The 12,747-nt window shown below is 37.0% G+C and overlaps 1 protein-coding gene across 2 annotated transcripts in view; it reads left to right on the forward strand.

Moving 5' to 3' along the window:
- Nucleotides 1-12,747, forward strand: part of RELN (reelin) — a 288,077-nt gene that overhangs the window by 114,185 nt on the left and 161,145 nt on the right. For both annotated transcript variants that reach the window (XM_084506953.1, XM_084506952.1), the window contains exons 4-6: nucleotides 2,123-2,193; nucleotides 11,474-11,506; nucleotides 12,522-12,600. In XM_084506953.1, coding sequence (XP_084363079.1) covers nucleotides 2,123-2,193; nucleotides 11,474-11,506; nucleotides 12,522-12,600 — 183 coding nt within the window. The remainder of the gene's footprint in view (nucleotides 1-2,122; nucleotides 2,194-11,473; nucleotides 11,507-12,521; nucleotides 12,601-12,747) is intronic.

A 12,747-nucleotide genomic window follows, 5' to 3' on the forward strand; every position in this document is an offset into this window, starting at 1 on the left:
TGTAAGTGCATGTTCATCATAACATAGCTGTAAAAATTTACTGAGTTCATACTGTTAAATGAGACAAAGTCTCAAAGTCTCAGCTTTCTGGCATTTTTATGACCTATTTATTTATTTATTTTAACGTGTGGAGGCAATGTATTTATTTTTATTCTGCTTTGTACTCAGTATGGTCACTGCTAACGGTAGTACAGGAAGGAACGCTAGTGAAGAACTAAAGCATGAAGTTTTGCTGTATTTTACAGAAGTGTTTGAAATCCTAAAATAGGATGTATGATGTATATGGTAGGGGCTACAAGCAAAACTTCACACCAGTACTGTGATCCCAGAACTGTGGCCAAATTACTCTTACTACCTGGTGAGATTTCACCTTAGTTTTCCCTACACCTCCAAAGCAACCAGGCAGTCCAAGCAGCCAGACAAAGCAACACGCACAGGTGAAGGGAGTTCCCTGAGTGCCCTAAGAGCATCAGGTAGCCATAATTTTGCATTTCTGGTCATACAAATAAGGTTTAATAGAGTTTTCCTAATTGATCAAAAGCAAATTTGATCCTAAAGAAGTTTTCCTGTTTGGCAGTTTGCAGATGAGTTTTACCTTCAGGGTCCCCTATATCTGAAAAATATAGCATTGGATGTGTTTTGTTGCTCTTCCCTGTCAGCATAACTGGCCTAATAGCTGAGTAAAAAATGATCTATGTTGAGTTACCTCTACAGACCATGCCTTTATGCTCCTTCCTGACAGTTTCATGAGGAAGTCAGGTGTGATGCATTAGAGAGGGCACACAGCTGGCTAAAAATCACACTCATAAAGTTGTTTTCAATATCTTACTGTTGGGCTGAGAGGCTATTTCAAGGAATTCATATGGATCAATCTTGAGTCAATTTATGTTAATTATTTCTGTTACCGACTCAGATAGGGTGAAGAATGTGTGTGAGAATGTATATAAGTCTAGACAAGTATTGGAAGAACTTTGGCTGCAAGAAATCAGAATTCAGAGCCAGCACTGACAAAAATACTGATTTTGAAATCAACAAGATAAAATTAAGTTGCAAAGTTACACTTAGGAAATAGAGATGAAATGAGCAATTGGAAATAAAAAATAACCAGCACTGTTAGCATGGCAGCACTGTAAGAGAAGAACAAATCAAATTGCATTGTATCTCTAGCTGATTATGGGAAAACAAAATGACAAATATTTCTCTATGGTACATTAGGCAGCCTGTTAGCTATGGGTCGTTAATGGGAAAGAATTACTATGTAGACAACACTGGTAAGACTTCAAGTATAGAAACACTACATGCTATTATAGGCATATCACTTCCTCAAAGGTGGAGGCAGACTGAGAGAGCAGCAGGGACCAAGAAAATGGTATGTTATTCAGAAGGTGAATGGTTAAAGGACAGGCAGTGTCAAGATACTGGGTTTGTGAGTCTGGGGAGTTGGAAAAAAAAAAAAAAAAAGGAAAAGAATGATGATGTTTTTTCCAACAGGAAAAAAAAAAGTGATCCACTTGGGTTTCTCTGGACAATGAGGAAAATGAAAGGAAGGAGAGAAGGAGTAATTCAAATTGCAGCAAAACCTAATACAGTGTACTGAGAAATGTTGTGGGTTCTCCCTTTTTGGACCAGTTTTCCTTTTGTTTTGAGAAAGGATTTCTGGAAACCCATTCAAGCTCTACATTTCTATCTAGCATATCAAAGTATCTCTGTAGCTTATTGGACTGTGTGACTATTAATTTAACAGGGCAGCAGCTCTACAGGCATTTTTCTTTCCTGCTCTGAGACAGGTATGCATTCCCAGGCAGACTGACATGCTAAGTTCTGCAATGCACCTGCTCCTACTCATGTCCTTCACTGAATCTCCACACTAGTGCTTTATATTACCAGCCTAGCTATTTTGGTTTAGGAGATTTATTTATTTATTTATTTATTTTATTTGCCAAGTACATAAAAAAATCCCTACAAATTGTTCTACAAGCTTAAAAACAAAGAGTACAGAAAGAGAAGCAGAGGAAGAAAGCAGAATGGGACTTCTGGTTCAATTACTCGTGCGCATAGCCATACATACGCATATATAAATGAGCATGCTACATTATTTATTGTTGTCTTTTTATGTTCACAGGGCTACAGCTACACATAGGGGCCAAGTTATATTCAAGGATGCCTTAGCGCAACAGCTGTGTGAACAGGGAGGTAAGAGAAGCCATCATTTTAAAAATACCTGCTAAATGTGATTTTTCATTGTTCTTGCATTTCAGTACTACTTATTATGAAAGTAAATTTTTAGAAAACTTCCCATCAGGACCTTCTTTATATTCTCAAAACTGATACTTTCTTTGGCTTCACATCTCCCATCAATGATCTGGGAAACCTAGAGTTATGTCCTCTCTGGTAATCACTGGGAAATATCCAAAAATTAAAGTACATCTTATTGCCTTATATGCTTACTTAAAGTCAGCCTGTAATAACCAACCGTTTTTTGTTTAGTTAACACCACAAGGTGAGTTTTAACTATCGCTGTGTTGACTATAAACAAAAAATGCAACATGCCTACAGCAAAAGCTTCATATACCATCCTGCTCATGTGTAGCTTTGTGAAGAACCCGCTTTCCCATTTTGTGAAAGTAGGCCATTAAATTTTTGCCCTTCACCTGCAACTTTTGATCATTTTTATAGCTAAACAAAATGTTTGACTTACACTGACTAAAAATCTAATTGTTTGCACAGCTTATCACATATATTCTTTTGATGAATAACCTAAAAATAAATGTCCTGTTGTGAGCTGTTGTCTACAAAAAGCACACTGCTTTGAACCTGCTTCATTAAAGCAGTGGGAAGTAGGGAAGGTATCCATCATGTCTAGTACAGGAGAGAAAGGAATTTCTCTGCTGATCCATTTTTTTCTGCAAAATTCCAGTGATATTTCCATGTGAAAAGAGACTGAAGCATGGGCCAAACCAGTCTAAAATAAATATTTCAAAATTAGAAACATGCTGTCATACAAATAAATGATAAAAACTCTCAAAATACATACTTTTGGGCATTACGGTATGTTTTTTCCTATGAGCTTGGGAATATCTGTGCAATAGTTGTGTAACAGGAATTTACCAAAAATTATGCCAGGAGCATTTATTGTGGTGTTAGGGTAAGGTATGAGTAGTACCTCTGCGATATTAAGGGTAAAAATATTTCACTTTTCAGCTTCAGTATATAGATTTTCAGTATTTTAATATATCAATGGGAAGTAGCCAGGGGAATTTAGAGAGGCGACTTTAGATACAAGCTAATAAGCTTGGAACTTAGAATTAGGTATATTTTGAATGAATTAGAAAAGTGTAACACGTGTGCTGGCAATAAGAAGGAAGTGTGATAATAACCTGGATGGAAGGTGATTGGGCCCAGCACATATCAGTGTTTTACTGTGTGGAAGGAAAAATGTGGAGAAATAGCAAAAATGTCTTTAGTATTCCGAACAGGAAATAAATTGTACCCCTATAATATAGGTGTGGCGTTTTGGTGACTGGTATAATGGGATTTGGGAACAAAAGTATTGGCAAGAATGCCATTTGGGATGCATTAAATAGAATGATGTTGATATCTCGCACGGGCTGGATAGATGAGAGTGAAAAAATCAATATTCAGAGTCATCAGCATAAAATGGTAAAAAGCCTCATAAGGAGGTAAAATTCTCCATGGCTACTGCATAATGAAATCACTGCCAAAGGCAGAGCCTGTAGTGGCCAGAACAGGTAAGGAAAGGACAAATAAATATGATATAGGAGTGAGAGGGAGTCAGAGAGCTGGCAGTGATCATCATGATGAAACCTATGGGCAAACAAGCTTAAAGGAAACATATAACTATCAGCATCACAGCTGGCAGCATGGTCAAGGAGAACATGGGCAAAGCAACAAGATTCCTCCCTGCTAGAAGGAAACACCTTGGTAAGCAGAGACTAGTGAGTAGAAATCCATCCGTACAGGCTTTTACAGTCCCTACTTTCTGACATGCTAGACCAGGAGTCTTTGCTAGGAGAGCTGGTATCAGGTATTGTAATTCTTTCACCCTGCTCTGTTTCACACTTCTTAAATTTTGGAACATAACCCAACCTTAAATCAGCATTTTGGCAATACATATGTGGGTTAGAACAGTAATTCCTGATGGTAGTGCATGCAGTCTTGGAGCACAGAGGGGTTCCATGGGACAAGAGGAAAATGGGATTTGTGTATCTTTCGTGTGCAGAGAATAGAAGATGGTGAGATGTGCCTTGCCTGGGCTCAGCCATGGTGGTCCCTTTGCCTTCTCCTCCCACCCAGCCACTGATAGCCATGTCCTGCACCACATCCTTCAAGGAGCCTCCAGCTTCCCCACCTTGTCATAGCCTCCCACATCCTCAGCAACTTCTGTGTTTCCCATCATGTTCCCAATGATTTTCTTTACTTTGTACACAGTCACCCCAGAGATTTCATGGCTTTGTCTTCTCCAAAATGCTTGATACCATGGCGGTAACTCCACAAACATCGGGTTTGACTTAGTGAGTGGCATCCATGGATGAGTTATAAGATTTCCCTGAAATGCCAATGTGCAAGCTCCTCAGAGCTTCTTGTGGCTTTTCTCCAGATTCCTATCTTCACCAAGGCCCCTCTTCCCTTAGCTTCCTTGCTCAGCCACAGTTCTCCTGATGCTGCTGGTCCAATACCTCATTGCCCATCACCTTTCCTCCAGTCAGGTCTAGCACCAGGCAGTTCCTCTACCCTTTTGTTCTTACTTCTTAAGCAGACAGTGTGCGTTGCATTGGTTCTCCTAACCAGTGTGTACTATTATAGCTCTTAGGTTTTTAGCATTAATTTTCCTTTTCAAAGAAAAGGATTTTTCTTTGACGCAAACCTCACTTCTTTCATTCCGTGAAGACAATCATAATTTCAGCAATGCTATTAATGAGAACAAAGGATTATTTCAGATAGAATTAGTGTGTTTATTTAGAGGAAAGGATAAATATGCAAAACAACAAGGTAGACTGACCAAAGTGGGGTTTTAAGATCTCTTTCTGGCCCTAAATATTACTTGACTGAAAGTCTGAAGTGAATAATGTGATATATTAAATAAAGAACATAAAACCAAAGGGCAACTTTTTAGATTTATTACAGGACATCTTTTTAATAAGTATTCACCGGGTATGATATCAACCTTCATAATAACTAGTACAAAGGATATACATGAAGACATGAAAGCAGCAAGGAATCTCAGAAATCATGATTGTTGGGGCTGTCTGCCGTCGGACATGCATTAGTAAATCCTAATAGAGTTAATGGGATTTGTGCAGCAAAGTAAAGTGTAGTCCTTATTTTGAAGACAATTATAGGATGATGAAGAGCTGTGTTAAGGAATGGCAATGCAAAACCAGCAGCCCTATGTATAATGTGAATAGAATAAAGAACAATGCCACAGGGAAAGACACCAAGGAAAGTAAAACAATCACTTGAAAAGCTGTGTGTTCAGCATATAATAAATATTTTAAGAAGCCAGAGAGATCTTTGAGAACTGATGTGAGCTTTAAAGTTTATAAGAATTTTATTGGAACTTGAAAAGAAAAAAAGAAAGGAAACATAAAAATTATCCTAAAAAAAAAAAAAAAAAAAAAAAAAAGCCAAGCACAAAAGGCAAGAAAACAAAGAGTTTATAAGCTAAGACAGAGCAGATAGTTTGTTATAAATATTGGTAAGGAAAAATAAGGATGTTAATGACTGATGATAGTATTACGGTTAACAATATCTTTAATTAATAATACACGTAACGTTCATTTAATAGTAAAATAAGTTAAAAATAAGGTAAACATATTACTGTACATATTAATTCATATTTATTCTTGGCTGGAGTAGATCAAAAATCTTACTTTAATAAGCACTAGCATAATTAAAACAGAGTTGGCAAAATATCAGACCTGGCTGCACTGCACTGTGAAACTGAAGGGAGCTCAGGTCTGTGTGAAAGCAGCGATGTCCCTGGGAGAAAGAGCTCATGGTGCAGGGATGGAGGCAACACGCACATCACACTGCCAGCCCACCTTCACTGCACCGAGTGACATTGGAGGGTTAAGGAGAGCCTGTCCCTGGTATGCTCTGTAACTTTGGGCTGGTAATGCAGTGCTTTGGCATAAGGACTGGCTGGGAAATTTGTGAGCATGTCATTTAGTTGACTGACTGAAGGAGAATCAGAACCATTAAGCTTAAAAGATGGAAAAGACGAAGGATATTGTTGTTCCCTCCTACTGCAGAATCATTCCTTTCAGCAAGATTTCCAAAATTTCATATGATCTCATATTCAACACCACGAATTATAGGATTGGCATTCCTTTCTTAAGAAACCCCTCCCTGCTCTGACAGAAGTCTCCATGTTAATGTAAATCCCGAGAACTGGCCCAGATCCCTTTGATTTGATAGCTTCCGCCTGAATGTTTGTGGAAGATCTTTTAGGCATGTTTTGTACCTTGTAAATATGGATTAAGGAACACTTTGAAAAACAAACACAAAACAGATTGCAGGCTCTCAGGCTTGACCAGAGTAGTATTTTACAGAAGACTCGAGTTCAGAGCTGACGTATTGGCTTATGTGTCAGTGAGAATAATGCAGCCCTCAGGCAACGCACTGACTCTCTCTAGGGGGATGTTCAGCATCTATCTTTCAATAGCAACTTTGTTTACCAGTGGAGAGCAAGTATTGGCGGGAGTCTAAATAAAAGCATTAATTTTCTTTTTCATCTTCATCTGGCTGCTAATGAGCAGATTAGACTTTTTCATAATCTGCAAAATATAATATACCTCTCTGCACATCTCATTTGTGACAGATTGGTGAGCAATGGCTAATGGCTGCTGGCTGTTGAACTTGGAGTTTGGTGTTTGGCTGGGAGCATTTGTGTTTCTGTAATTTTCTTTTGCTTTATGTTTAAAATATATATATATATATGTTCAGAGTTAAAAAAAAAAAAAAAAAAAAAAAAAAAAAAAAAAAAAAAGAAGAAGTCTCTACTTTGCAGTGAGTTTTACAAATGTTTTCTTATGCAGTGTTTTCTTATGCAGTGTTTTTCCCTACCTATCCCTATACACAGACTTGACCCCAAAGATCTATGGAATATCAGTATCAATAGTATAAACTGACATAGCTGGAACATATGTTTAATTTGCATTATGATAGTTCTTTTTTTCTGGTTGAACACTTGTTTTGCTTAACCATTAGCTATTACCATGTTTGATTTTGGTTCTTATATTTCCATGGGCATCAGACCCATCACCAGATCTTGTTTCCCATCTCATATTCCAGCTCCTCTAGTGTGAGCTGGCATTCCATTGCTGCTACTTTTTCCCTCCCCTCTTGTTTAACTAAGACAGGACACACTTTTCTATTATTTTAATTGTTAATAACCTTTCATTAGCCTTACTTCATCCACAGAAAATCTTAACCTTTTACTCCAAAAGATTCCTTCATTCTCCCTCATCCCATGGACACAGAGCCCCACAATGACCCCATTGACTTTCGAATTCCCTATTACTTTCTTCAACTTTCTCACGCTTCCAGTTTGACTGTGGCCTTTTCTCTCTAAATTGCTTTGTATTGTATACTCTCTTCTATGCTTTTCCTTACCAAAAGGATTGCCTCGCCTTGCAAGGCAAGCATCCTACATTTCCTTACATTTTCTTGTATTGTGTTTGCTCATGCCTCTTAGGTTGTGAGCTCTGTTGAGCTCAATTTCCATTCTTTTCTTAGCACAATTCACCTCTTGTAAAGTTCTGTATATACCCATGGTGCTAGTCAAAATAATAATAATAATAATTAATTCATTTGCTTTACATTTTTACATTCTCATTCAAGCTAATATGCATTTTTGAGCCATGCAAATACTGTTTCTAGATTTTAAACCACCCAACCATGTGTAACCATCTTAGAAAGTGAATCGTGATTTAAAATACTCATTAAGATAGCTTTTTTCTCCTCTCAGCCTGAAGTACTGCAAGTTTTTTAAACTGGAAGTGGTTTAGATCTTTTCAGTATATCTGCACCATATATTTTTTAGCTTTTTCATTTTATGCAATTAAACTCCATTTGACTTTAGCCACCCTATATGGCCCACTGTACAATTTACTCTGTTTTAAAATAAGTAGGTATATGAATTGATAAAAAGAGTCACACCTAAAAATATTTTTAATTTTTTGTGATGTTCTACACTTATAATATTTTAGGTACCTTAGCTACAGCACTTGAAGACCTACACACGGCTGTTTTGCAATGGAATATAAAATGTAATACAGAAATTATTCTTAGTGAGATTAAAGTCTAGGTTCATCACTCATTAAATAGTACTTTCACAATATTTTGTCATGTTCAGATCTGGAATTTGAATTACAAATTAGATGGAGGCGAAAATTCTTGGGCTTCTCAGATGCTGTAGAGGTTTGGGAAACAAAGCCCCCCCTTAACAGAAAAACTTTATTTGTAAGAACAATTTTTTGTCCAACACTGTTTGCTTAACTCCACCTGTATTTTTTCAAATGAGTGATTAGTAGTAGTATTATGTATTTACACAATTTCTTTCATTTCAGCCTATTGGTAAGCAGTTTTGTTTTGCAGTATGCCATGCACATAATTGAAGAACCCTTTTAGGAAAAATCCAATTTTTTTACTCTTTAATCTTATAAATAAGTAGTTATATTCAAAAAAAAAAAAAAAAGCAAACAAACAAAGAAACAAAAAACAATACTGAAGGCAAAGGAATTTAAATATTTAAAGATTGCAGGTTTTTGCTGTACGTGCTCCTTTTAGCTGAATGCTGTAATTTTGCAAAACCTCAGAAAGTACCATCAGCAATAGCATGTATCCCAAGCTGGACCACCTTCCACAGAAAATCTCTTCCAAAGAGCAATGCCAAGTGACCTGGGATGAATGAGAAGTTAGTCTTTCATTTCCATTATGAGGTCTGAGTTGCTCTCATTGGAGAGGAAGCTCTTGAAGGTTAGTGAAATTTGCTTGGCCAGCTGATGAATCTGTCCATGACCTGGCCTGACACAACCATCCTCCTCACAAAAGAGTACAAGCAGAGTGGCTCTCAGCTATGTCCTCTCAGATTGCTTCTAGTGATGAGCCAGGACTAATGAAAAAGGGTAATACTGAGCATCAGAGACAGAGGCTATGTGGCTAAGCTTAGCCACTTACAACATAAAGAGTATTTCAAATCCCATGCCACAATGTACTTCTTTTCCTGAGGGTAAAATCCAGAGCACCTACATTGCTCTACCTGGGAAACAATTCAGTTAATCCAGGCAAATTCATTTCTTCTGTGCAAAGGGTTTTAAAAAGTCTTCTGGAGAAATGTATATACGCCTCCATGGAGAAGAACACTGTCTGGGACATATGCTGTCTTTTCCTGTGCAGTACCCATCAGTGTTACCCTACCAGCTTGTAGTTGGTGTCCAATGGCTCCAGCTTCTGTAAAGTCATGATGAGAGGTTTGGGCCATTGCTAGAGACATTATTGTCATTTCTTCTGAGGAAGACAAGAAGGCTGCTGGTCAAATCTTTACATGGATAACTTTCTTCCATAAAAAATACAGCAGGTTACGATCATAGAATCATAGAGTTTGGAAAAGACCCATAGGCCAACCCATCAAGGCCAACCATCATCTAACTCTACAAGTCCACCACTAAACCATGTCCCTAAGCATCATGTCCACATGTGCACATCCCTAAATACCTCCTAAATACCTCCAGGGATGGTGTATCTAACACTTCCCTGGGCAGCCCGGTCTATTGCCTAATCACTGTTTCTGTGAAGAAATTCTTCCTGTCATCTAATCCAAACCTCCCCTGGTGCAACTTGAGGCCATTTCTCCACATCCTAAGTTAGACACACAAGAAAAAAAAAATAATTATATTTCTGCATCTCTGTAACTTCTTTTCAACATCAGACTCTTAAGAATGCAGCTCTTTGCTGCAGATTGCTGCTTTCAGTGGTCACATTGTTGTCTTCAGCATTGTTTGTGTATGTTACTGAATGGACTGAAAGATGGTAGTCTCCCAATCTGAATCAATGCCTTCTGTCTGAACTAAATCCAGACTGCTCGCCATCCTTTTCTAGTCTGCAGACACTTCCCTTGTTTCGTTCTCTCTCTTGTTCTCAACTTCCCTGTGAAATGTTGCAAATCCATTACAAAATGTCACAACCCCAAGCAAACCAAGTGGTTAAGGAAAAACAGGAAGAGAAAAATGAGATTTGTGTTTAACTTACTATTTAAATTACTATGTGTGAGGGCTCTACAGATTGCAGCATCCATGTTTTTGTTGTTGTTGTTGTTGTTTGTTTGTTTGTTTTAATCTATTTCTAATTTGTCAGATGTTATGACAGAAATTGTGGTACTTCAGTCATTTTTTTGTAACATACTGAAGAAATCGGGAACATGATACTATTTAGGCCAGCGTACAACAAGAGACACAGAATCATATTTTTTTCTTTTATTTGTGTTCTGTTTGCCAAATTATAAAATGCAGCTAGAAATACAGCTACTTGGACAAGGTACTGAGATGCAAACAAGATAGCTGCTCCCTGGGAGCTTGTTTATATGCAGACTTTTTGCCTCTGAAAATGGTGTAACATATTTGGGCAAGCCTATGAATGTAGTAGCTACCACGGAGTATCTAATACTCTCTGTAGACACATTCTACATTCCCCCAGGTCTCTGTGTATATATCTACACACACACACACACGCATATATATATTCTGTTTTTATTTGTGTAATTTTACACCAAGACTCCTGTTGCAAAGTGTTAGAAAATGACAACTCAATAAAAATCAGCCATTTCACACACACCCCACGTGTAGTGTGTCTTTAAGATCGTCTACCATATCTTGGAGGAATAAGGCCTACTGGGGAAATGATTCAGCAACGTATGCAAAAATGTGCTTAAAAATAAGTGTTTGATTCAGTGATAGGCTGAGTCAATCCCATAGTTGTTGCCCTAGGAATAATAGGATTTTTCCTCCAAAAACTATGCCTAGTAAAATGTTGTCCAGAGGAGTTTAAATGGTTAAAATGTGGCATTTTTGCCTCTCCTAGACTTTACTTCTTTTTTTGAACATAATTTCAATTCTTCTAATCAATCGTTAAATTAGTGAATCTTAATCTGAGCTATTTCTAATAATATCTCATAGTTCTAGACTAGATCTTTCTTACCTTGCTATACAACAGTTTATATATTTCATTTATTATTGGTGCTTATTTTAATTAGAGAATATTTATTTTATTTGTATTTATACTATATTTTATAACTTTTAATGCATCACATTTTTCATAATTAAAATGTCTAAAGAATTGACTTAGCAGAGCACGTACTGTTACAATTTGGTTTATGCTGAACTGATCTTTAATGCTGCAATTAAGTCCTGATCACAGCAGATATTCATGCTTTGCGTGTCTTTGTTCTCCATAGCTCCAACAGAAGCTCCATTACATCCTCACCTAGGTAGGTGATTTGTCATTCTTATTACTAAAACTCAGAAATATTAACTTTATTATAATAAACAATCTGTAAGGTCATATGAAATGAGCTCTGGGGAATTCAAATAAAAATGAGACTCATATAAAATGAATTGAATTATGTCTAACTCTGATTAGTTGTTTTTTTCATTGTGATTTTTATTGCTGTTTATTTATCACCTTTGAGCCTTTGCAGTGTGAGTATATCATGCCACAAAGCCTTTCTTCCTAGCTGTGCATTACGGCACCCATTTTCATCAGGACACATAACCCCCAGTGTGTCACACCAATTCAGGGTCACTGAATTTTGTCCCCATGCACCTACAAGTTGCACCTAGGAGAGTTCCTGTCCTGCTCCCAAAGCAGGGCATGGAGCACATCACAAAGCTCCAGTTATTCTCACCAACTATTGAGTTGCAATTTGGTTAATGTGGGCAAGATTCTGGCATCCTTGCTCAGTTTGAATAACATGAGTCCGTCACTTCATTCATTTGAGGGAAGTATTTGTAGAAAATGGTCTGTTTAATAGAAATACTGGTGCTCAAGTTTGGGAGGTAATATATTTTGGTCATTATACTTAAATGTTCAAAAGCACCCTGGCAAATCTAGGGTGAAAGTTGTAGTCTAAAGTGTGCAGACCAATAGTTGGAAATATTTACGTAATATAACTCACAGCTTAGATACTTTAAATGAATTGATCTTTACTGCTATCAGTATATATTAGATGACTGCATCTTTTCATGGCCATAACACTTAGGTAATAGACTGGGAGACCTCTTAATTTTTTGTGGTACTATGGTCCAGAGTAAGGGGAAAAAAAAAAAAAACAAAAAAAAAAACAAAAAAAAAAAACACTGCTTTTCTAACTAATGCACTTCAAGTATTACTTCCTCATTTTACATTGTATTACTGTAGCTCTAGGAAAGACAATACTTTGTCAAAACAAGAAAATACCTGCTGATTAAGCTGGGTTTTTCATATTGCACTTTCTTTTATTTTAGCTGAAATGCACAGTGACAGCATTATCCTACGAGATGACTTTGACTCTTACCATCAGCAAGAATTGAATCCTAACATGTGGTGAGTTTCAGACTTCTGCTTCCCTTTATATACATCTTAGCAAATTAATACATTTTGTTTATTACAGTGACATATCTATATTATATGAATTCCTAGATACCTCAGATCATATTGGTTTAGCTTAATCCATAAGGACCTACATATATT

Source organism: Aythya ferina (genome assembly GCF_964211825.1).
Source record: "Aythya ferina genome assembly, chromosome: 1".
Taxonomy (NCBI): domain Eukaryota; kingdom Metazoa; phylum Chordata; class Aves; order Anseriformes; family Anatidae; genus Aythya; species Aythya ferina.